This window comes from Paramormyrops kingsleyae, chromosome 12 (genome assembly GCF_048594095.1).
Source record: "Paramormyrops kingsleyae isolate MSU_618 chromosome 12, PKINGS_0.4, whole genome shotgun sequence".
Taxonomy (NCBI): domain Eukaryota; kingdom Metazoa; phylum Chordata; class Actinopteri; order Osteoglossiformes; family Mormyridae; genus Paramormyrops; species Paramormyrops kingsleyae.
The window spans coordinates 22,307,169-22,332,775 of NC_132808.1; the positions used below are offsets into that span (position 1 = coordinate 22,307,169).

General features: G+C 43.2%; 4 protein-coding genes across 5 annotated transcripts; 1 reads left to right on the forward strand and 3 right to left on the reverse strand.

Annotated features, from left to right (window-relative positions):
* Nucleotides 1-421: 421 nt before the first annotated feature.
* arl9 (ADP-ribosylation factor-like 9) lies at nt 422-6,050 on the reverse strand. Of its 2 annotated transcripts, XM_023795962.2 has the most exons (5): nt 5,932-6,050; nt 5,516-5,692; nt 4,612-4,783; nt 4,072-4,247; nt 422-1,667 (listed from the first exon to the last, which is right to left on the reverse strand). In XM_023795962.2, the coding sequence occupies exons 2-5, from the start codon at nt 5,684-5,686 to the stop codon at nt 1,488-1,490; spliced, it is 699 nt and encodes a 232-aa protein (XP_023651730.1). In that variant the 5' UTR covers nt 5,687-5,692; nt 5,932-6,050; the 3' UTR covers nt 422-1,487. The 2 variants fall into 2 exon arrangements, with proteins under 2 accessions (XP_023651730.1, XP_023651729.1); XM_023795961.2 differs by having other exon boundaries at nt 5,516-6,050.
* Nucleotides 6,051-6,534: 484 nt separating this feature from the next.
* Nucleotides 6,535-15,756, reverse strand: srp72 (signal recognition particle 72). The gene is made up of 19 exons (XM_072697720.1): nt 15,610-15,756; nt 15,034-15,154; nt 14,762-14,885; nt 14,249-14,392; nt 13,450-13,561; nt 13,325-13,356; nt 12,930-13,054; nt 12,445-12,502; nt 12,177-12,308; nt 10,932-11,060; nt 10,514-10,586; nt 10,237-10,301; nt 10,001-10,096; nt 9,788-9,891; nt 9,549-9,626; nt 9,198-9,335; nt 9,078-9,115; nt 8,517-8,676; nt 6,535-7,251 (listed from the first exon to the last, which is right to left on the reverse strand). Exons 1-19 carry the CDS (start codon nt 15,707-15,709, stop codon nt 7,077-7,079), a joined length of 2,004 nt encoding a protein of 667 aa, XP_072553821.1. The 5' UTR covers nt 15,710-15,756; the 3' UTR covers nt 6,535-7,076.
* Nucleotides 15,757-16,819: 1,063 nt separating this feature from the next.
* LOC111835499 (leptin receptor overlapping transcript-like 1) lies at nt 16,820-20,945 on the reverse strand. The gene is made up of 4 exons (XM_023795884.2): nt 20,778-20,945; nt 19,603-19,678; nt 19,116-19,302; nt 16,820-18,509 (listed from the first exon to the last, which is right to left on the reverse strand). Exons 1-4 carry the CDS (start codon nt 20,791-20,793, stop codon nt 18,393-18,395), a joined length of 396 nt encoding a protein of 131 aa, XP_023651652.1. The 5' UTR covers nt 20,794-20,945; the 3' UTR covers nt 16,820-18,392.
* A 249-nt stretch (nt 20,946-21,194) lies between these two features.
* Nucleotides 21,195-25,099, forward strand: saraf (store-operated calcium entry-associated regulatory factor). The gene is made up of 6 exons (XM_023795882.2): nt 21,195-21,334; nt 21,684-21,862; nt 22,137-22,587; nt 23,080-23,257; nt 23,454-23,590; nt 23,908-25,099. The coding sequence occupies exons 1-6, from the start codon at nt 21,262-21,264 to the stop codon at nt 23,931-23,933; spliced, it is 1,044 nt and encodes a 347-aa protein (XP_023651650.2). The 5' UTR covers nt 21,195-21,261; the 3' UTR covers nt 23,934-25,099.
* Nucleotides 25,100-25,607: the final 508 nt, after the last annotated feature.

The following is a 25,607-nucleotide window of genomic DNA, read 5'->3' on the forward strand; positions in this document are numbered from 1 at the left end:
CATCCATTTTCACTGGGGTCTAGAGCATATCCTGGAAAAAAATGACATGTAAATATGGTTAATACAGTATAATAAGGTATTCCCCTGTGAAATACTGAAAAGAACTGTCCTAAGATGTTAAAAATTGCATTATTGTGAAGTGAAAACGACTGTGGCAGAACCCTAAAACAGTGTTCCCCAACCTGGTCCCCGACAGTACACGTTTTTGGGGAGCAAAAATGTGGACTGTCTGGCAGGGAGCAAAAATGTGGACTGTCTGGCAGGGAGCAAAAATGTGGACTGTCTGGCAGGGAGCAAAAATGTGGACTGTCTGTGGGATTGGGAAACACTGCCCTAAAAAAACAGTCACATTTTTAGGCATTAATTTAGACATTCTTTTCTGTGTGCAATGTACACATGCAAAAAAATGGGGGAAAAACAATTTTCTGAATGTTTTTATTTGAATATCAGAGGATATTTACATACTTTGGTTTTAGGTGCTGACATGTTCATTTTCCAATTCCAGCCCCAAATAGCAAAATAAAATACAAATATTACTAACAGCACCTCACTGTTCTTTGGGTTGTTATTTAAACCAAAACAGAATTATGTGGTACACATTCCTCAAATTTAGGATGTTTCAGATTTCACCAGTGGTAACTAAATTCATTGTAAAAACGAGGTAAAAATTATGCTGTTTTTACAATGTGGCAATGAAACAGATTTCTGTGAAAAAAAGAGCCCTTTTTGCACCGGTCTTTTACAAAGCAATATGGTGTGACTGGAATGACGTCCAAGCATTCATAAGCCAAATTTCTATTGCTTGTAAAACATGGAAAATAAATATTGGATCAATGTATTTATTTTACAGCATCGGCATTAAACAAAGAATTAAAGCCTTGCTAAAACAAAGCTGCAGCTTCTTTTAAGATTTAACCCTTAGTTTACATATATTATTTAATGAGTCCATTCCTTATACAGAGAGTCCTACCAGCCGACTGCAGTCTGCAGGACACAGAACACAGCTGGGGGTGCGTCACCCAGAGCAAATGGGGTACCGGTTGCCATAGTGGGAATGACTGCATCCACTGCATAAAACGGTGGAGATCAAAACCAGGGACTGAGTTACAATTGTGAACCTTCCCTCATTACCGCCCCAGAAATCCACTTTTCCTGTTGCTCATCCACACACTTGTCTGAAACTCATATTTATTTCTTTAGTAAATGACCAAGATAAAACAGGAACAAAACTGCATTTGGTTTTATGACAGGCAAATAGACATCAAACATGTTCAAAGGCTTTCGTTTTACTACAGAATTCACTACATTAATGGCCAAAAAACATAAATCACCCCAACTGAAACCACGGAACCAAAACTATAAAAACTAACAATGCTCTTTCTCTGATGCCAAACAAAAAGCACCGCACCTTTACGCACTGCACCCGTGCGCACTGCACCCGTGCACACTGCACCCGTGCGCCCTGCTCTCTACTGGCAACTGTGCCTTTATCTGTGGTCATAAACCATCTGAAAGATGTAGTCCCGGGCGTCCTGGATGCTGGAGGGCATCTCCGGGTCGCCCTTCTTCACGTGCGTGCCGATGAGGAAGAGCTTCCGCTCGTCACCCACGTCCGCCAGGCCCAGGGCCTCGTGCAGCTCTGTGATGCTGCAGGCTCCCTGCAGGTCCTGCAAACACAGGATACCAGTGTAAGCCTCATGAAGAACTGACCACAGCTGCACATTCCAGATACTTTCTGGTTAAAACAAACCACATCATCATCATCATTTACCTCATGCGACTGGAATAATACTGAAGCAATTAGTTTTAAGGTGCTTATTCAGGAGAGCGGTAAGACAGAAATTCAATTCTCAGTACATTTTGTTACAGCTATTTAGCAGATGCCAGAGACATAGATCTTTTGAGAAAGCAGGGTTAGACTGTCCCGGGAGCAATTGGAGGTAACACCTGAAACACTAAACGTTACATCAACAGTGGCATTCGACCTGATGTACCATGCAGATCTGTGTGTATATCATCACACAATATGAAACAGAAAAACGTTCTGCCTATGTGTTTTTATACTGTACTAATTAATCTATTTCAATAACCAATCACCCAATGGAGGGACATATTCCCTGTCAGAATCGTTCATAAGAGTCATAACTGCCTGTCAAACACTACAAGCTCGATGTGACCAGGGCAGCACACACGCCGAACGGGAGTACCCTGAGGAAACCTCACAGCGACACGGAAAGAACATGCAAACTCCACACACATGGAGTCATGGCGGAAACTCGAGCCCGGATCCCCAAGGTGTGAGGCAACAGTGCAAACCACTGCACCACTCCCTAAACCAAACATATAAGAAACCAAACGAGAACCAATACTGTGTAACTGGTCTGCGTAACCCCCCCCCCCCCCCCCAAACAGCTGAGCCAGACTCACACACAGGCGAATCACAATCACCGCCCAAGAGATCGCTCATCACGATCACCGCCCGAGAGGTCGCTCATCACGATCACCGCCCGAGAGGTCGCTCATCGCGATCACCGCCCGAGAGGTCGCTCATCGCGATCACCGCCCGAGAGGTCGCTCATCACGATCACCGCCCGAGTGGTCGCTCATCACGATCACCGCCCGAGAGGTCGCTCATCACGATCACCGCCCGAGTGGTCGCTCATCACGATCACCGCCCGAGAGGTCGCTCATCACGATCACCGCCCGAGAGGTCGCTCATCACGATCACCGCCCGAGTGGTCGCTCATCACGATCACCGCCCGAGAGGTCGCACATCACGATCACCGCCCGAGAGGTCGCTCATCACGATCACCGCCCGAGAGGTCGCTCATCACGATCACCGCCCGAGAGGTCGCTCATCACGATCACCGCCCGAGAGGTCGCTCATCACGATCACCGCCCGAGGGGTCGCTCATCACGATCACCGCCCGAGAGGTCGCTCATCACGATCACCGCCCGAGATGTCGCACATCACGGTCACCGCCCGAGAGGTCGCTCATCACGGTCACCGCCCGAGAGGTCGCTCATCACGATCACCGCCCGAGAGGTCGCTCATCACGATCACCGCCCGAGAGGTCGCTCATCACGATCACCGCCCGAGAGGTCGCTCATCACGATCACCGCCCGAGAGGTCGCTCATCACTATCACCGCCTGAGAGGTCGCTCATCACAGACGTCCTTACCCATGGCCACTGAACCGTCACTCCTCACCCCATAATCCCTGTCCTACTGAGCGGAAGTGCTGCCCATCGGGTAACCTTTCCATCCAGTATGCTGGCTGACTCTCCAGAGCTTCCTCAGAGCCCGGTAACCACTAAGCCATCTGCTGCTCCTCCTCAGGCAGGCCTCCCACAGCTATGTTATGAGGTGTACGATAGGCTATTAATTACATGGAGGGCATGAGTGTATTCCTAAATACCAATGTACTGTATCTCTACATCAATCCTCATTGTTTTTTTTTGGAGGGGGTTCCTCTCCACCATTGTTCCATCTGTTCGAACAAACAAAACAAACAATATTTTCCTGTCAATAATGCATTGTCATTAACCCTTGTCAAATGCCCTGTGGTGACTAAAATCTCTTTATTGCTCTGAATTTCGCATTGCATTGTAATGTCATTGCGTTGCATTGGCTTGTCCTTTACTACACTGTTTTGTCCCTGATTTGCACAGTTCTATAGTTCCTGCTCCCCCCCCCCATAACTGTGGCACAAGAATTTCTCCGTGTTCCTTGGAAAACGTGACAATAAAGCTTGACCTTAAAACTGCAGGAGGTGCATTTCAGGCTAAGCACACCATACCTCAATGACACGGACACTGACCCTACATTTTTTATTTAAATGAGTGATTTTTGTGCAAAACAAGGTATTCACTTCAGTGTTGGTGTATGCATTCATCTAAAACCAGAACGTTCTACATGGTACAGCTGTTGGAATCGCTAAAGGCAGCAAAGAGAGCTATGCATTTTATATGACATCAATGTCATCCATGGAATAACAAAGCCCTGGTCCAAAAAGGGCAGATTCTTACTATTTGTAGGGGACCCCAGCCTTCGGTGTCACCCGCCTATTACCTGTTTGTTGGCCAGTACCACCAGGGGAAGACAAGGGTCCCCAGCCACAAGCTCCAGGAGGCTCCTTCTGGCCAGGGGGAAGCGGGGAGTGTCAGTAGAATCCACCACGAACACCAGCACCTGGGCCTTGCACAGGTACTTCCTCCAGTATCTCCTGAGGGTCTCAGTCCCGCCAACTGCACAACAGTGAAGAGAAAATGGAGCAGGACCAAGATAGATTATTACGATTCATTCAAACACAAACAAACATATTGATGAATCAGCTAGGAAAGAAAATAAATGACTGTAGATTTAACTGCATGTGTATAAACAGGTTACAAGGTAACATTAAATAATAAGGCTTAATTGCTTTATTGTTATAAATTAGTCACAAAAAATACACAATTGTATGTCACAGCTAGTAATTACAATGCTGAAAAGCATTCTGTTACCATAGCAACATCCCAGGCCACATCCCAAACACAAGAAAGCCATGCCTGTTTAATTCAGCATTCTCTCTCAGTCTGGCACCCACTTTGTGATTCAGCGGCGCGCGCTTACTTTCCAGGAACTCGATCTGCAGGTCCTCCTTGTTGATGGAGATGGCGTTAATGCCCTCGGTGGGAGACACGTCCTGCTCCAGGCTGCCAGTGGCTAAGCAGTGCATCACACTGGTCTTGCCGGCCCCGTCCAGGCCCAGCACCAGCACCTGCCTGCTACCAGCAGTCTTCACCTTTGACAGAAAAAGACAATTAACAGAGATCTACAAGTGGAACATGCAGTAATGCGAAAGTAAATGTAATGCAAAAAAGTTAATGTACTGCAAAAAAGTAAATGTACTGCAAAAAAGTAAATGTACTGCAAAAATTACCCTCAAGTAACTGGCTACAGTATGCTTCTTCCTCTATCATTCAGGCAAAGAATAAAAAATATTAATTATAGGAACAAATATTAAAAACTTTAATTTCTGTGTGTGTGATGTCGCCCTTCTCATAAAACAATTTGCTTTTAAAACCGGGTTGGGGCCATTCAGCTTGTTTGACACATAAACACTTTACTTGAGGGGGCAGAAATACTTTGTAATAACTCAGTATAGTTGAGATAAAAGGTGCATCACGATTCATTAACTCATTAACTAAGACATAGTTTGTGGTTAATTAATGCATAAGTAATAGTATAATACTATATTATCTGTGCCCCGTCAAATAAAGTGTGACCAACAAACGCCAAAAACAGTATCTATTTTCCAATGACAATGTTTCTTCAGAAGCAACCTGTTGACCCCACCATGTAAATTAAATAATGAAGACGGGAGCAAAACACCCAAGTATTCATGGTCCCCCGTGTAACAGTAAGATATTATTTGGGGAATGAGCTTGTCCTCCCTGTATGCCGGCGGTAGGCGTGCCCCGGCCCTGCCCTGCATCGCCCACCATATAAACCCATTTAAAAGGCGGACTTTTACCTCCTCCGACGCGGCCACAGGCTGAGCCGCTTCGCCCGTCACTGCTGCCGATACCTCCCGTTCGCGCTCCTGCTTTCCCCGGGAAGTCACGTAACTCCAGGCCACGAAAGTAGCTCCTCCAGCGATGGCGACTGCGGCCCCGAGGAGCCCCGCTTCCCTCAGCCCCGGCATCCCTGCCTTACAAAAAATATCTAAATAAACGCAAACAAAAACTCAAAGGGACTTAGGATCGGCTCCGGGGCATGATTCGGATTTAAACTGCGGGTCGATGCAGGACCTAAACCCCAAAATGTGCTCGGACGCGGGAGTCTAGCGGGAAAAAAAAATAAACTTCGAGGATCAGATTTCTAAAGAGTAAAAAAAAAAAAAAATAGTGCAATAAGTGCAGCGTGCGTTGCTACTTCAGCGTGCTGTACCTTAAAATAAACCAACGCAGGAAAGTCGCTGCAAATCGGTATTAATTGGCTAATCCCCACAGGTGCCGGACCGACCCATTCTGCCGGGCTGCCTGCGGAGCCTCCCCGCCCCCATCACGACCTACCCAGCGTCGCACAAAGATTACAAAAGCCCTTGGCACCCTGTGACAGGCATATGCTCCCTGAAGGAGCCTCATTTCCCTGCGAAGTACTTCATCTTACACCCATTAAAAAAAATGAGATTATTGCATTTGATGCAGCTGGAAATAACATGCATTAAAAAGCCTTCCTACAAATCCATGTCCACGCCTAGATATATATACATGTGCACGAAGTGCGGCAGTAGATTCACGTTTCTTTTAAGAAATACAGCATCGGGACTCTCTTTTCCCAGACACCACGCGAAGTTAGCAAAGTTTAAAAACACGTACAGTGGATAATGTATGCAGATGGAATAGCGCCATCTGTTGACAGTCAGGGATTTAAATCCTCTTAATCGGGGTTACCTTCGTGCAAGATGGACACCGGAACGAACATCGTGACATGCAAGAATTACAGAACACAGAAACACATTTCAGGAAGTAATCGGACAAACCCAGTCTCTTGACGCGTCAATCAACTCATTTTATTGTTTGCTGAAAAAGTTTCACACAGCACTACTCCTCTACCTTTTCATTTAATGTTCTCCTGACAAACTGCATACAATCCACAGTTCCCCTCCTAACAGAATCAGGTCTTCACATTCATAAAATTATAACATAGGACCTTGATGCCGAAATCAAAAATAAATATCTAACTTTGTAGACATTTTCTCATATTAAAAAAAATGCTGAACAAAATCGTTATTCATGAGAATTAACAAGCATGCGCTTGCGAGATGAAGGTTTGCAGTTTGGTACATACAGTATGACGATCCCGTGGCAATGTGTTTTTATTTGACAAAAATACTCAGATCTTGCAATTATAGCTTAGGATCTCCATCTAACAATATAAATTTCCTTCTGAAACAGCCACAAACACCCATAAGTATGTGACAATTACTCCGAGATGTTCGCTGTGGGGAAGGTCCTAAAAATCATGAAGACCTCGACTGACAAGACTTCCCTTGTCGTGTTGTAAGGGGGGGGGGGGGGGTCTCTTGGATGTTACCACCCTCCTTTGCCCCCCTTTTTCTTCTTCTGCGGGGCCTTTTTCCGAGTGGCCCCTGACGCTGCTGGCTTCTGTTGACGTGGTGGTACCGCAGTGCTGGTGGTGGCCGCTGCGGCCATGGTGCCCGGCCGGGGGGATGTGGGCGGGCTGCTGGCCATCTTACTGGCATCCCTGTTGTCAAACACAAACCACCCCCCGAATATAAACAGGTTAAATTTAGAAATGCGTATCTACCTGTACCTCTGTACCGATGGGTCACCAGGTCGTGAAGCATTTCCACATATAAGTGGGTATCACACCGCAGGAACTTTTTTTTTTTTTAGGAACCAGAACCCTTTTCCAGAACCAGGAACTTTTGTCGCATTCACACCACAGGACCTCAGCTCAATTGTAGTTTCTTGAAGGTAGTCCCGGAACCCTGTATTAGTGCTTACTGCAGACACAAACTACTGGGGAGGCGCTTAGAGCAACAGTTTGCCGATTGGTTGACCACAAGCACCACCGCTAACTTTGAAGTGACGTGGAAGTGCGGAGAGGAGAGATAATTAACGCGGTAAAAATTGAGCAGATGGATTTCGCACTTCAGTTACATTTAATGAATACATTTTTTGTTCGCGTCTCCATATTTCTGCATCAAAAAATACAACCGATAACCAGTATATTTTTGTCTAATATCGAAGGTGCCGGCAGTGAGGCTTGTCGGCATTTATTAGTGGAACAACTTTACACCGTTTTTGATTCTGTGAAACCTAAAGATCAATCTGCCGGCCAGATTTAATAACGAAAAATAAAACGGCGTCATTCGTATGAATAAAATATAAATAAAAGGCTGCATCCCGTTTCAATCGCTTGTTCATCCTCCATTGTTTTGGGGTGACGGTGTAGTTTCGAATTGTGGGTGAAGTTACCTACGAACTTTTTGCGTCTCCAGTGCTTGTTTAGCATAAAGGTCCCACTTCTGTTCTGTGGTGTGAATGTGACACACAAATTGGCCAGGAGCTTCAGATGTCCCTGGTTGAGAAAGCCCAAGAACCATGAACCAGGTTCCAGAACTTCAGTATACACCAAATGTTGGCCTTTCAAGTAAGGGAGAGGCCCTGACTGTCGGAGCAAGATACTTACCTGCAGCAAAAAACCCAGCTGTATGAATTAATTAATTCGTATTTTCATAGAAGCTACTGGCTACCAGTGATGTCACCACTGGGCCCTTAAGCCCAATTGCAGAGACTGGTTGATCCTGCTCGCTGATGACTTGTATGTCGCTTTATACGAAAGCGTCTAATATATAAATAAAATACAATGGATATTTTAGCTGATGTATTTGCTGGCAAAGATCTATATGGAAATGATTATAAATAATTCAGAACGCATAGATTCCCATTCACAGGTCCAGGTTATGAACCAGCCCCACATCCGTTCCGCCGGAGTGCACTCACAGCTCAGCCGTGGCCCCAGACGTCGTGCCCTGCGTGCCCTTGCCCACTTGCTCCTTCTTCTTTCCCTTCTTCCTGCCGCGGTAATAGGAGCGCTCCCGCATGGGAAGCCACCTTTCTGGGTCTGGGGTCACTTTGGGGTCATAATTCTTTGGGAGCTTGCCTGGAGGTCAAAGATGGAAACATTTACATTTGCAGTGGAAGGTGCCCAGCTCTTTGGGAGTGCTGAAAACCGCAGTATAGCCCAAGAGCAACTATACTGAAAACCGCAGTATAGCCCAAGAGCAACTATACTGAAAACCGCAGTATAGCCCAAGAGCAACTATACTGAAAACCGCAGTATAGCCCAAGAGCAACTATACTGAAAACCGCAGTATAGCCCAAGAGCAACTATATTGAAAACCGCAGTATAGCCCAAGAGCAACTATATTGAAAACCGCAGTATAGCCCAAGAACTATATCACAGTACAGACCAAGAACTATGCTAAAAACTGCAGTATAGTCTAAGAACGTTAGAATGTTAAAGTCTATACTAACAACATTAATGAAACACAGACGACGTACCTTTCTTCTTCTTCCTCTTTTTCTTAACCACTTCTTGCCTGTGTAAACACGCGATATTTCAGCACCAGTGCAGGTTTCCAGAACGGCTCCCAAATAAACGGGAATGTAGATGTCCCTTACCCCTCCTCCTTGGCTACATTTTCACCCGTCACTTTGGCCGGCTTCTTTCTGACGTACGTGGCCCCGTGCGAGTTCTCCAGCTCGTCCACATCCACTTTGAACGACATGGTGTCGGGGGACGGAAGGTGCTTGCTCAGACTGAGTGAAAGGGGTTAAGGGATTCTCGATCGTAATTGGTGGGAAAATATCATGTGACAATGTCAGGTGTCATCCTCAAAGCTCTAAGTATTCCTTCAGCTTTCTGCTCCCAGAGCAGACAATGTTACAAAGCAGTAGAAACATACTCCATACAGTTTGTGCCATACATGATCTTATTCAGGGGGGAACGCAACGGAAGACAGCAAAGGATGCGATTTTGCCTTTTCTTGATCAACCAAAGAATAGGCAGAGATAAGCTGAGCCAGGTTGTGGATGTCTTTTTTGTTCTGTCTGTAGAGAAAGAAAAAAAGTCTAAATTTAAGCTAGAAGCTCCACAGTAGCCCAATGAACAACAATTAGCCATAAAAGGTAATAACCCCCCTAATCCCACAGAATAAATGGACCAGCGTAGCAGGCAGGGTAGAATGTCATGCTGGCAAACAGGGACTTACTTCCACAGCTGCTCCAGGTCGCTAATGGCTTCTTTCTTCCTTCCGTACCTCAGCTTGAAATTAGCAGCTTCGCGGACCAGAGACAAGTGAGCAGATGAGCCCGGCTGGGGTGCAGGAGGGTTAGGATTCGGGTTAAACTTTAGCCATCAAATCAGCGTCACATTTACACTACTGTGAGAATCCTCAGGCCCATTAGCGTCTCTCCCAGCACACCTGTGTTCTCTGGTAGTACTGAATAGCTTGGCTTAAGACGTCAATAGCACTGTCGATGTCTTCTTCGTGGCTGTACATCGTAACCAAAGCAGAGATCTGTAACAATTGAAATACCGAACTAAAAACACTGTATTGATTGTATGATTGGCAGAATCAACAATGGATATCAATAAAAAATGAAAAAATAAATAGTAATAGATAAGTAAATACACATACGTCAATAAATTAATACTTACCATTCCTGGCTTGTATCTAAAGTCTTCTATTGACCTCAGAATGTCACACGCCTTTGTAACATGACCTAAACAAACAGATGGTTTATTCTTAACTGCTTTAAACAGATTCTTATACCATTAGTTTACTTTGAGTCACCTAAGCGAAGTGTTTTAAGGCTAATGTTAGTTCTCAAGTTCTACATTTGATTTCCACGGCTCTCATGTCACCAGTGGTGATCCTACCATAAGGGTCACAATCTTACACAGCGAGAATGAAAAAGCAGAGGATCACAGGTACCTTGAGTCAGGTATAGCTGTGCCATGGTCAGTTTGATTCCAGACGCACTCTTAGGGTGCTTCTCTGAGAATTGCTGTAGCAAATGTTAAAAAAATGTCAGCAAAAGCAGTTGACAGACGGTTACCCAGAGGCGAAGAGAGAGTGAGGACAGCAAGCAAACAAACACTCCCACAGTCTGCCACCAGGGGCATTGCAGAGTCATTAATTCATCCAAGCTGTGTTTTTAGTCTGCAGAATTCCCATCACAGCTGGAGCTGGACAATACTGCCAGCCTGATCAAAGGCTATCATTTACCTGCCTACACAGTGCAGTGTAAGAGAAGGCCGTATACCCAGAAAATAGAATAACTGGGAATTGGAGGGCATCAGTGATGTTGGGACCCCTTGTGCGTTTCACAGAGGAATGTAAGCGTCAGTACCTGGAGCAGCTCTATGGCCTTGGAGTGCTGCTTCTCTCTACACAGCTGGGCCACCTGGATCAGCACCGGCCGCGGGTGGCCCGGGTTCTGTGACTGGAGGCTGGAAGCCAGCTTTCGACACTGGTCCGCCTGTGGGGGAAACGGGAAACAGAAAGCGGACAGGATGAGGGACTTGTGGAGCTTTTCCATTGGCGTACAGGAACCGAGCCGTACCCGAGCCGTACTCCGAAGAGAGACTAGTTACAGTGCGGTTCCGGCTCACTTTGGTTTTCCACTGCAGAAGGGCTGGCTCGGTAAAGGCGTTGCCGGGTTTGGGGAGCGACAGTGACGTAAAATGAAGAGACGCTCATTTGTTGTTTGCAGGGTGAATATCATGATTTACAATGTGCAAATCCGCTCTAGCATAATTGCGAGAATCGGCGTCTTATGTTAGCATCAAACGCTAATGGAATTAGCATTCCTCTGCGTACATTTGCATTAAGAAACCATTCCATTTAGCTATTGTATAGTACTCTAATTGGTCAGATAAATGGCTGCCTAATAAGGCCATATCAGCACGGGTACAGCTTAGTTCTTGCTGACAATGGAAAAGCCCCATTAGAGGCGCTGGGGAGAAAAGCTTGGCTGAGTCTCAATATGTTTACTTGACCATACTTGTGTTCCCATGTACGCATTTTACACCATCTTCCATTGCCGAAGACCAGTAGCAAAACTAAGCAATACAAGTACATGAGGATGGTAAAAATCCCCGGATGCCGGTCTTGCTCTTTTCCAAATATCAAGGGTACATCGGTTGCATCCTTGCCAAACGAGACCAATCCCATGATTCACTGCGTCCCAAGTTCATTCTTGGATGGCAAGTTAGCAAGAACGCTCTTGCCAAGACCACAAGTATGATCTTTGTGTTCTTGCTATTGAGATTCGCCCCCCCACCCGTTTGAGGCCAGATGGGAGACAGTTACTCACAACAGTATGATCAGTATGATAATGTGTTTCAAGATGACCAATCAAGATAATACAGAGCTGTTAAATTGTGGCTTACGTTTGCTTACATTACAATTATTTAACAGAAGCTTTTCTCCAAAGCGACATGCAAGTGAGAATCTGAAAGCATGGTCAGACAGTCCCTGAAGAAAACAAGGCCTTGCTCGAGGGACCAACATTGAAATCACTCAGCCTTACACTGGATTTGAACCAGCAACCTTCTGGTCACAGAATTGAATCCAGTGTGTGGGCAAGGAGTACCTGGTTAGTGTACATGGCCAGCAAGGCTTTGTTGAACTCGATTGCTTGTAGCTGTGTCTTGGCCAGTTTGTGCTCCACACCCTCGGCGTTGGTCAGCTTCACCTTCTTCTTGGAATCAAACACATTCTGGTCCTGGAACCATCAAAAGGGTGGTTGTCCCAAGATTTAGCAGAGCCCAGGTTTAGTGCTGCGGGTCCACGGACAGCACAGGTGTCTGACACCCATCACGCAGAATGGGGAGCCCGGAGCACAGCACGTTCCTGCTCACCTTATTTATTGTGATGATGTTGTTGGCCGTCACTGCCAATAATCCCACGTCTGACGGCCTGCCAGCAAAAACAAAGACAGATGCTGCAGAATGCGATCCGCTTTCTAGTAGTGCGTCCTACTGCACACAGTCCAGTAAACTAACCAGCAAATTAACGCAGTCTTTAAGCACTTGAAACAAACTCTCCTGGGCTTTGGACCCTAGAGCCTAACCCAGGAAACAAGACTGAATTCTACAATAATCATACAGATTCAAGTACTGTTAGTAACATACAATAATTAACATGACAGAGTGTTAAGCAAAAAGTTAAGCAAAAGTGCTAACTTGTCATTTACAACTTTAAAGGTGTATGCCGGCTCGTTATGTATTTCACTGGTCAGCACACTAATTCTGAGGTGGATTCGCCAATTAACGCCTGAAGGTCACCCCCCCCCCCCCCCACCAAGTTTGTCCACTCTGTCCTTGTGCCACAGATGGAGACGCACTTTAACTTGATGACTTGATTGTAGAGCTGCAGGGCGTCCTCAATCCGTCCCTCCAGCTGCATGATGTAGGCCATCTGCGAGTGGATGACGGCCAGCTCCAAGTCAATGTCCTCCTCTGTCATGTCCTGAGCGACGACACGAGACAGAATAAGAACACATTCATATCTGCTGGCCCCATCAAAGTGTAATTATAGAACCATCAACTGCTGACATCCTTTCTGAAGATAGTGCTTGATTCAGAATTAAAATAAATGTAGAAATTTGCTTCGTAATTTGATAACTATACAGATTGGTAATTTAATTTGAAGGATATGTTGGTGTCATTATGATTTGCTTTGCCACGTGAATCATGGGATATCAGGGGTTTGCTAAATGAGAGAAAGAGAAGGACTTACAGAATCCTCTGACAAAGACACCCGACAAAGCTCTGAAACAAGTAACAATAACCTGATCAGCATAATGAAGAAGCCCAGCAAGAACATATTAGATAAGAACAGAATCGTCCCCAGGGGACCCTTACCCTCTGCTTTTCTCAGTTTCTTCATGGCTTCCTCGAGACGGTTTTGGCCAATCAGAGTGCAGGCAGAGTTGTAGCACAGCTCATAAGTGATCTCCGACAGCCCGAGGTCCTCCTGAAAAAGCAGCAGCTCCGCTCAAGTCATTTCTTTCTTCTTTTAATAGATACGTTATATCTAACAAATCTTAACACATCACATTGTTAGTGAATCCCAGTGAAACAGGAATAAATCAAATGCAGCTTGAAGTCATATTTGCATTTATGTAAATATGTTATGAAGGCCTCTCTTGTTTCTAAAAATAGTACAAATGCGCATTGACTATTTAGTACAGTGCTGAGCTAAAAGAGCTCTTCGATTCTTGAACAGAGCTAAATAGTGCCATTTTATATGCCTTTTCTCCTTCCACCAAAAAAGATAAATAGACTTGTCTCATTGGTGGCAGCAGTGGGTATAAGGGGTGCTGTCTTCTGTTGCCATGTTGGAGCACAGAAGCAAAGAAGAATTGCATAAGAGACAGAACAACCCAGCACAGGCAAAGCTGCCTGTGTACAGGAAAAGCAAGCCCAGGTGCAAACGGGCTTAGCACGTTGGTGATAAAACACAAATGCTAAGAGCAACTGAATGGCTAAACCACTAGCAAAAGAGGTACTAGGGTTGCAAAATTCTGGGAATTTTCCTGTTAATTCCTATATATTCCCCATTAATTCCCATGGAAAGTTCCCCAGTTTAACTTCCCATGGAATGGAAAGTTTCTGGAAAGTTTCCACCTTTTTGTAACCCGAGTTGTAACAGAGAACCCACCGGAGCCGCCTTCTCCCAGGTACTCAGGGCAGCCGCCACAGCGGACAAGTTGGTCTTGCGCTCTTCCTCGTATTCGTCCTGGGAATTACGGATGAGGTCCCGGTACACCGCCTGGCACTCGGTATAGCGCTCCAACCTATATAACTGAAGAGAGGGGGAACACTCCAGGTCAGGTGACCACCCATAAACCAGTCACGCACATCAGCATTGTAGGACTAACTGCCAATCAGTCTGCTTCAGACACAGTCCCTAAGACATACATGTCCTTAAAGAACATGCAATCATCTGCTAGTTACCCCTCTACCCCTGATGCAATGACTACCAGTTATTTCCATAATTTTACCTCATAGACTGTTCCATACATAATCCTGTCAGAACTTGACGAGTATATCTGAGGTCCTAAATATTTTGGTCCTTTGAGCACTGAAACCATCCACATATGTAACGACACCGAAGGTAGACTTCAGTGGGGTCTTTGGGTTCGATCATGTAAGAAAGGAGCGGCCCGCTTACCACTTGGCCATAAAGTTCCTTCAGTTTGTCTGTCTGCTGGGTGGCGCTTTCGATTGTCTTTAAAGCGTTTTCAACACGATTCAGCCGGTACTCACAGTATGCCTTCTCAAAAGCGATGACATCACTGGGGATACAGGGGTTTTACATCAACGCAACGCAAATTCAAGGAACCTGAGAGTAACAGCTATGCATGGCCTGAGAAAGCATGTGCTGTAAAGATTACACCTTATAAGTTTTAATGTATGTAGGCAGGCTCAACTTAGCCAGCTTACCTGCTAAGGACCTTTGTGTGAGTGTTGATGACATTCAGTGCCTCTTTAAAGCTGCCGTTCTGTATAAGGCAAACTATTTTACAATGTAGAGCAGTGACATCGTCTTTACATTCCTGAAGGACTGGAAGGGAAAGGCGTATTAATTCAATGCAATAAAAAAATTCAATATTTTACCTTGTTTACGTAAGGCGGCAAACAGTATATTTAAAACAGATAACTATCAGCCCACCCTTAAACTTTTACATCGACGTATAATCGAAATCATAAACTGTTAATGCAACGGAATAGGACACGTAATCATTCAGGAGCAACAGACCCTCCGTCTAGTTATAACCTAAAACAAACCGACACAAGACCTATTCCGTTTTATTATTGGGAAAAGTAGTGGCGAACACATAAATAGTGCTAGATGCATTGTTAAACGTTTTCAAAATGGGGTCGATATATAAAAACTAACCGCAGGATATTAGCATTTAAGCTACCCAGCTTAGAAGACATAACACATTCTTAACCCTGTGCCACTGTTTAGCTAAGCGCGAAGCGGCGTGATTAAGATCATTGTAAAAAAATGATTACTTTTATTGACAGATTTGAGAGCCCGCGTATAATCGCCATTCTGTCCGTAACGGTTAACTTCAGTCCACAGCGCAGGCACTGACACTCCACCGCTCGCCATCTTCTCCGCACATGAGCTCTTGGGAGACCGCTAATATACTTCCGGGTTAAACTCGGGAATTCTGGGATTACTTGTGGTCCATTCGCAACTTTCCTTGAGAGCCTGTCGTTTGTTCTGTGCTGCCTGAAACGGGCTCCAGCGCCCCTTGCGACCAATACTAAGAGAGGATGGATAGGTAATAATAATATTGTGGGAGCTGAGGTTTGAATACCACCCTTGAACTGTTTGTGGAATTTGCATGTGCTCTGCATTTTGTGCAGTGCTGGGCATTTCAGGTCCAGAAACTACAAATCCAGACCAATATTTTGTTTTTACCAACCAGCTGAGCATAAATAGTCACAGTCACAGAGTACTCTCCTGGAAGGAAGAAACAAAATCTTGGTCTGAATTTGTAGTTTCTGGACCTGAAGTGCCCAACACTGATCGTGCATGTTTACTCAAGGTGCTGCAGTTTTATTCCCACTGTATAAAAACACACAACTTAAAAGCTGGTGACCTGATTGGTTCTAATGCCTAGCTGTCTGTGCCCTGTGCTGGCATCCCACACCAGAGTGTTTCCCTTCCTGTGGCCCATGCATCCTAGGATGGACATCTGTCTCTCAGTGACCCTGTATGAAAGGTGCATATACAAAAATACTCTGTCAGGCTTAATGCATTTTATCCAATACAAGGTCAGGGTGTTGGCCTGGAGTTTTCCCTATCAGTAGAGGGCAGCAGGCATCCTGGATACTCAATATACACACACAAAACATTAAACTCTGCACAGATCATTTTGTAAATTATACTACAAAAAAAATCTGCAAATTCTAAAATAACAGCATTCCTATTAAGATTTAACGCCATAATTTTATAGTACATTTAAAATTCAAAATAAAAATGAGAATTCTTATAATGCATTACAAAAGTATCGGTATATGTCAAAAGAGGCAAAATTGCAAGGAAAAACTGTTGTTCTGGGTATTTACATTTTGCCTATCTGTCTATAATCTCTAGCCACATTTATAATCTGTATCCATATTTATTTGTTTTTGAGCAGTGTAAACCTTAAAGTCCTTATTGTGTAACATGACATACATGTATTTATTCTAGTTGAAATACAGACCAAATCAATTTTGTTTACAGTGGTAAAATTTGTTTGATGTTTATTTGTTACAATACAAGTCCAAAGTCTTTTTGAATCTTAAGCAAAATATTTATAACATATTTATAGTAAAAGCATAATGGTCATCAGGAATGAGACAACATAAAACTAACATGATGCAAACTGCATCATCTGGTAGGATTTAATACAAATAATCTATGGACAGACAAATACAATTCAACACAGATAAGTTAAAAAAGAAAATGGTTGCAAGATTCATGTCAGTGCTTTTAAATACATTCTAAGCATTTCAACGATTAACTTTCTAACACATCCTAACATCAGAACTCACAGAACAACCACCAGAACTTGAAAACATTGAAAGAATTTTACAAGATGCAAATCAAGTATTATCTATTATTCAGGAGCCTGTTTCACAAGGCAGGATTCCTTTCTTAGCCATATAACTTTTCGGATTTAAGGCAGCCTGGGCTAGTTGTATGTGAACAAATGTACAGTCCATTTAGCAAAGACTACCTTAAATCTAACAAGCTATCTGGCTAAGCAAGAAATCCTGCTTCATGAAACATGCCACAGGCCGGAAGAGGGCATGACTCAAATGTTTCCAGTCCTGGAGCTCAGTAGGCTTAGCAGTCTTGAACCAGTGCTACATACCCAACCTTGTCAGAAATAATAATAATAATAATAATAATAATAATAATAATAATAATAATAATAATAATAATAATAAATAATAATAATAATATGACAACAATTAAGCTCAAGTGCTGTGCAATTTTATGTTGTACATCACCTGGCATCACTGCTTTTCTGAGAAATGGATTTAATGTGGGTGTATAAAGTGATTAAACAAGACTTTCACAGAAGACCGGAATGCATTTTATCAGTATTAACCGCATACAAAAGTGACCTCTATACTTCATTTTCCTTCCAAGTACACACATCATAAATCACACTGAATATTTTAAAATATTAATTGACCAATATCCCCACCCTCAACAAATCTGCAGTTTACAGAATAACATGCATGGATAAAACATTATCATTAGACCTTCCACATCTATTGCATAATACTGCAGATCCCCAGGACAATAAACATATGGAAAAGAAAACAGCACTTCAAATAAAATCCATATTTAGCCTTTTTGTTGCTTTAATTGAAGCGTTCGAGCACCTTCCTCACAGAAAAGGGAGGGCCATTTACACAGAATACCACACATCTGGATTACTGTCATTACCTGCCTTCAAATATAAAGCTCTTCAACTTAGTAATAAGTTAATAGGCATAAAGTGTACTGCCGTCCTGAGGCACTAGCCAGACAAACATTTGCGACTTGTGAACCTGAATTTCTCTTTATGTTCATCACGTGTAAAACACAGAAATTTAAATATCCCCAAAACACACAGCTGTCAGAGATAAGAATCTTTTTTGGGGATTCTGAGTGACATTTAAGCAGATGCAGGTTATTGCACGGATCTTCTGTGCATTACGGATGGCTGGTTAATTTGATAACAAAAATAATAATCTTTACAAAAAGTACATATTCCAAACTTGCGAGGTTTCTGCTCCGCATGTAACTTTTACCATTGCTGCCAGCTGAACTCGTCATTGGACCCAAAGACCAGGAAGAAGCCCAGAATCGTTACGTAGATGATGGTGTTTCCTGTTAACACCAGCGCACACGCGCCCCACTCAATCTGCAACAAGACACAGAAAACGTTCAAATGTGCTTCATTATGGCAAAAATCACAATCACAATTATTTTGGTCAATATTGAGATGACAATTATTTAACACGATTACTCATTGACTTTGGAAATATCACGCGTTTATTGACTTTTTTTAAAAAACAAACAAACTTGTTTTTTTAACAGTGGATTTCCTTGAATTCTAAATGTAATTCAATTAAATAAATAATATGGGATTGGAAAGTGGGGTGCTGGATTTATAACACAAGACAAAACAGGAGCATCACTGCAAAATAAAATGCAGCAAAATAATCGTTTTACCTTGATTATTTTCTTTTGATAATCACTGGAAATCAAAATTGTAACTAAAATAAAAGTTTGATTAATTACCTAGCCCAAATGTGGCACACTTCATTACTCTATTATGGGAAACTATGTAACCAAAATGTTTATATATCAGTATATTTATTAGAAACTGAACTTAAGGTCAAAAGAAAAATAATGAAATATTTCCCCACCTCTTTTCTGGTAAATAAATGTAAGTATACAGAGATTTCCCCTGTGGGAACACACAGAATTTTAAAGAATTTCCAAGAATGAAAGAATATTCATTTACCACTGTAGATCTTGCAAAAATAATTGGCAGGCCAAAGGCAGAAACCACTATTCCTGTCGTGAGGAAAATGGCCAGCTCTTTGCACGCGCTGCTGGCTGCATCCATGTCATCCACAACCCTCCGTGAGATGCAGTATGGGATAGGAGACAGGATGTAGAAAAAGAGGACAAACAAGGGCCAGTACTTACTGTGGGAGAGGGAGAGAGACACGCAGTCAAGTTAGGAAAAGGACTACGTTACCCATCCTGCATCAGCAACACACACAAACAAAGAACAAGTAATTCCTGGATAATTTATCTTAAAAATATTCCATGTAACTTATTAATTGCTAGATTTCCAACTGCAAAACAACATTTATTTTATGTTCTTATGGTGGGACAAATGCATAGTCTCTACGTAGGCTATGACATAAAACTAAAGCAGAACTTCTAGAGATCACCATCACAATAAAGCTACCAAACACAAAGTTGAAATATTTAACACTTACTTATACTCTGGAAGTGCACATCCCAACATGAGGAACATCAGTCCAATGGCTCCTCCAAAGGACAGGCTGATGAGAGCTACCAAGAAACAGGGAACGGGCAACATATTTCCAGTGGAGAGTCCAGTTCAGTGCAAAAAATCATCACAAATATAACATTTTAAAGAGGTGTTAATGTGATTCAATATGAAAGCAGTGAAAATAGCCATTTTAAAATACTTCATTTAAAACCATACATACTTAACATAAAATTTTGATGTCATATAGATTTATAAAGGTAGCTGAAGTTTAAGTGCTTCAATCATTTATAGTGGTACTTGATTGGCGGAGCTAATGCACGTATGGTACAAGCACAGAGATATGCCACATAATATCCTCAACAAAAACTGAAAAAGCGGCGGAAAATGTAATACCAAAGAAAGATATTTGGGAAATATACCAAGTAAGTGGAAACATTACAAACGCGAAGCCTTATGGGCATGCACACGCATAATGAGCTCACACCTCGAGGGAATAACACAGTTTACATTGTTTCCCAAATGTTCACTCGCTAAAGCGTGGAGCCTAACTCGTACTAAGCGAGCAATCACATGTGACGGATCACTTGATTCATCATGCATGACTGAGAGACGTAGCAGTAAAAATACACAAATAACTGAAAAAGACCAAGGCGACAACCCTCAGACTCAGACAAGTTTTCCTGTAAATGAATACATACAAACATATCATTAATGGCATTCTGTACGCTCGATTACATCACTGTAAGCTACCAAGGTTACATATGGCGATCAAATTAATAACCCATTAATGCCGTTTCTCATGCTGCTGGGATCACGACACCATGGTCGATCTGTACTCTTTGTGTTTAGTTAACCAGCTTTCACGACCGGTATTGGAGTTCATTTACATCTATCTGGCATGGCTTCATAATTGCAAATAATAGGTAAGTCTTCAGTTGTTTCAGCTCAGTGTATTGCGTAAATAATAAAATACAAATAAACAAAACAAACCAATGTCAGTGCCTGCCCCTGTCCCGTTTTTGACCAGCAGATAAAACAGAGCTAGCTAATATCAATTCTGCTATAAACATCATCCACACTAGAAAACAACACCAGTGTGGCCTTGAAAAAACATCTGTTTCCTAGACTTATCAGTAAGTCAGTACGCATAACTCTTACCTTTAATCCCGGCCATTTCTGCAGAGCGTCAGTCGTATTAACCCTCGACGCGCCCACAGATTATTCATAAAGACAACAGTGTGCTTTCGATTTATGGCCTGTCTGGTGCGCATGCGCGTGCGAGAGTACTTGGATACTTTGTTACAGCTTTCCGGTTTTGTTACAACTTTGCGGTTTTGCAACTTCGGCTTTGCTCTTTTTGCCGAGTAAAGTTGCACATGTCCACGGCTTAAACCTTGGGTGGAAAGAGGCTAAAAAATCGTTCGTGATGATAGCGATACATTGAGTACAGGAAGTATACGTTAAATACACGGAAACGCCTTGTTCGTTGGGAGGGCAACCGGAAGAGTGACGTGGAATATGATGAAAGCAGAAGCGACATAAGTGGACTTTATTTCATAAACAAAACATTTTTTTCACGTTACTGGTTGTTAGGTAGCAAGCTGATCAGTACATTTGGTAGCTGTTATTGTATCGAAGATCAATGGCGGCTCTTGTATTTGCAGTGTTCCTGCAGTTTCTCTTCTTTCGGCAAATAGAAAGCTGGAATGACGGAGGTTCGTGCGTTTTCATTTTATTTCGCATGTCAGATCGCCAAGACAGATCTACACAGGAGTCGTACTGTCGTTTAGGCCCATTCGGTCTGGCATTATCTGTAAGCGACAATGTCCCGCTTGCGGCTTTTTAAAAGATGCAGTAATGACTTATTGTTCAGTTTCACTCATATACCAAAACATTTAAAACACAGGTGTGATGTTCAGCCATGAACATTATTACTGTTGCTGTTATGACTATTGTCGTTGTTATTCGTCGTAATAGCCGACTCCGGTATAGTTCGGGTTGTAGTACCGAAATGATGCGCGTCCTTCCTTGCATCACCTCGCCTCCCGGCTCTCCTTATTCCAGGCAGCGTTCTCCTCCGGGACGTGCAGGCGCTCACTCTGTACAGGGGTCGCTACACCACTGCCCGACGCACGAGCCCCGTCCTACAGCTGCAGTGCGTTGGCGGCTCGGCCGGCTGCGGCGCCTTCATTCCGGAGGTGGTTCAGTGCCAGAACAAAGGATGGGATGGCGTCGATGTTCAGGTGCGTGTGCCCCTTAGCTGCTGGGCTGCCTGGTTCAATCCTATTTCCAATGTGCTGCTTAAGTTTGCACTCTTGGTTTGTGGTCGAAATGGGGATGCTTACTTATGCAGTAAAGCGTGTATATACAATATGAAGTGTGCACTTGAGCAGGTGTAATTAGATGCTAGATGCAGAAGATATTGACTGAGCAAGTATAAGATGCTATAAGTTGTGCAATGCTGTCATGTTTTTATTTATTTATTTTATATTTATTTTTTAACGCATTTCCTTCCAGTGGGAGTGCAAGACTGACATGGACAATGCATACCGCTTTGGAAGGGTAGAGGTGAGCTGTGAGGGGTTCAACCACCCTGATGACCCCTACATCCTGAAGGGCTCCTGCGGGTTGGAGTATACCCTGGAGCTGGCAGGGCAAGGCCGGCAGGGGGGCCACGGCTCCCAGGGCTCGGGGGCCTTTGGTGGCTTCGCCTCCAACTTCTTCAGGGATGCCTACGACGGCCAGCGGCAGCAACAGGGAGGAGGCGGCTTTCATCAGAGCTCCTCCGGGGGTGACATGGGTGGTCTGATCGTGGTAGGCCTATTGCTCCTCCTGGCTTATGGAGTGTACAAGATGTTCCTGTGTGGTCCCACGCACAACCAGGACCGCTTCCCTGATGATGCTGGGCACCCGAGCGGACCCTCCCACATGGGCCCCCCCCCTGCCGGATTTAAACCTGACTACTCAGGTACATGGTCATGCCACCTTGAGGTGAAACTAAGGGCGTTTTGCAGTATGTGTACTTGAACGTACTTGTGTCCTAATAGGCCTGTTTTGTGTCCTCTTCCTTTGCCGATGACCGGTTCCAATACTCAGAACAGAAAGTACGGTTGCATCCTCGCTGAAACAAAACCAATCCCATGATTCTTTGCATCCCAAGTTCGTTCTTGGGAGGCAAGTTAGCAAGACTGGTCTTGCCAAGACCACAAGTACGATCTTTGTGTTCTTAGTATGGAGAAACGCCCTTATTCCCCAAGCTTAGCACTAAGAATTGGTCTGATCATATGGGTCTTCAAATTCAAGTGAGCATTTGCATAACATTTTAGTTTCAGAGTAGGTGAAGTCAGTGCCAGAACGTTCAGGAAGTAGTTATATAGGCAGCTGTGTCTTTTTTTTTGCTTGCATGCAACAGAGTCTAAATGACCAAGTCACTTAAAATATTTAAAATGTATGCTTCTAGGTTCCTCTTCACAGTATGGCGGCCATGCTAGCCATCCAGGATCTGGAAGTCAGTACGGCTTTAGGGACGAATTCACCAGACCTGGGAGTACCAGACCCAGCTCGAATTCTGGTTATGGGTTTTGGTCTGGATTGGGGACCGGAGGACTCCTGGGGTATCTTTTTGGGAATCAGAATCGGTAAATATGTCTTTGATGTTTTAGTTTACATTCCATCTCTGTGGATAATGATGAATTCTAACAAGGTTAATATGCAGGTGGATTGACTTGCTAATTTTATGCAAGATGACTTATGTTACTGTAGTATAGCTCTACAATATAAACAATGGAGTATTATATATATATATATATATATATATATATATTTGTGTTGCAGGCGCCAGCCAAGCATGCATACTGGGAACTCCTGGAACCCGGGGAACTCCTGGAACCCGGGGAACTCCTGGAACCCGGGGAACTCCTGGAACTCTTCCAAAGTGCAGCCAGGGAGTACTGGAACCCGCACAGCATCAGGTACTCATGCTGGACTCATTCTGGGCTGGGGTGCTTCTGATGCTACCTGACTGATCAGACGTGTCTGTGTGCTTTAGCCAATCAGATTGTTTCTGTGACCATAAGAGATATGCATGTATCGCCACCCTGTAAATTAAGGCTAACCACCGTTTCAATGACTTTCTTTACATAGGTTCTTATCTGTAAGATTTCCATGTTGTTCTTGCTTTGATGTAACATATAATATTGATGATTATTTCTGAATAATCATATGGTGACATGGACTGTGTTTTGTTGGAAGAATTACATCACACTGATTGGAAAAGCTTCTCTCTTAGGCTTTGGAGGCACCAAAAGAAGATAGATGGATGGATGGATGGATGGATGATGATCCAGCAGGATCCCCATGGCAACCAGGCCTAGTTCACTTTGATCTTCACCATGTGTCTGTTGTAGTAAAGATGGCGATCTGTTTGATATCATCTGGGAAATGAATATAGCACAGGCTTGTGTTTTCACAAAAGAAGCACTGGACAGTAGTTGTATAAGAGAGACTGATTAGCTTATCTTCAGTTTGTGTTTCTTTGTAATGCCTGTTTGAGGATAGCAGAGCCTGCAGTAATTGCTATAGTTAAACAGGTTTCCTTTTGTGTTGAAAGTGCCGTGTCTCTGATCTTGAACTTCATACTCGCTAGTTATGCATTTTGATGTGAGCTCCGTGGGATAACAGAAACTATTAAATATTTTTTGTCCATATGTGCCGCCCATTTAAATTCAATAATTCGAAATGGTTTTGGAATGTTTGTACAGTTATATATTTTATAATTAACTGGAGTGGATGTTTGATTGCATTCATTTCTAGAGCTGGTTTTATTTTGTCCTTTGAAATGAAATAATTTCTTTAAAATAAATGAAATTTGTAATATCTTTTTCTGAACTCTCTTTGTGTAAAAGATGACTTTAAGGCCTTGTCATGGTTGAATGTTATTTGTTATGTATATATCTGGCCCAGTAAATGCTAGCATCCTGTTTAGGGTGCTAAATGATACTGATCTTGACAAATACATATCTGACCTGATACTGTTTCATGGAAAAGCTTCCAGACTGTCTATGACATGGAACTGGGTAAATGGTTGGAAGATGGATGGATGAATTACACAGATGTGTAGGTGGGTCTTTTAGGCCTGGAACCCATCAAGGAAGCACAGGGTGCAGCACTGGGGAGCTTCATGTGCACACAAGGGGCAGATTAGTGACATTACTTGAACGCCATTGTCATGCAAGTACATTTTTAGTCTGTACGGTTCAAGCAATACTGTCACACCTTTTGTTCTGACAGAAGTGTTTTATTTTCAATAAACTCGGCTACACCCAACAAGTTGTGAGCTGTGAGATTGTTAGAGGAAACGGTTAAGGCCACAAGCTGGCCAGCCATGATATATGTGCTGCCTCTGTGTACCTCGTACTGCCCGTGATGTGTGTATGTGTGTCTTTGGCCCTCGGGGACAAATAAAGTTTTTTTAAATTGAATTGAATATATCCTTAATATGCTAAGTAGCCTATATTTCCCAACAATCAGATGATATTTTTCAACAATTTAATATTATTCATATCATTGCATGTTTTATTTTTAAAAAGACTGAAGTTAAAAAGTCTGAATGGAAATATTTGTGCCACATCTTAAGATCATTTAAACTTAATCTTAACCTATGAGTCCTTGACTTTGTAAGACTGCACCAGTAACATTCAACATATTTTAGTCTTGCACATATTTAAATGCAGACATTGCTGCTGATGTTTGTCACCCAACCAGGGGTATATTTAAGAGTGATGAGAAAATTACATCATAATCACTTGGAATGTTCAACATCACACTCGTGTCCTACGATGGCAGAGAATAAAAAAAGTTATATTTTTTTTAAATCAGTCAAATTTTAAAAAATCACAAACTGAAAACACACCACCACATGGCCTGACTTAAATGCCCAGTCACAAAACCTACCTGTTCTACCTTCTTCAACCGGTTGAGCGCCTTAAG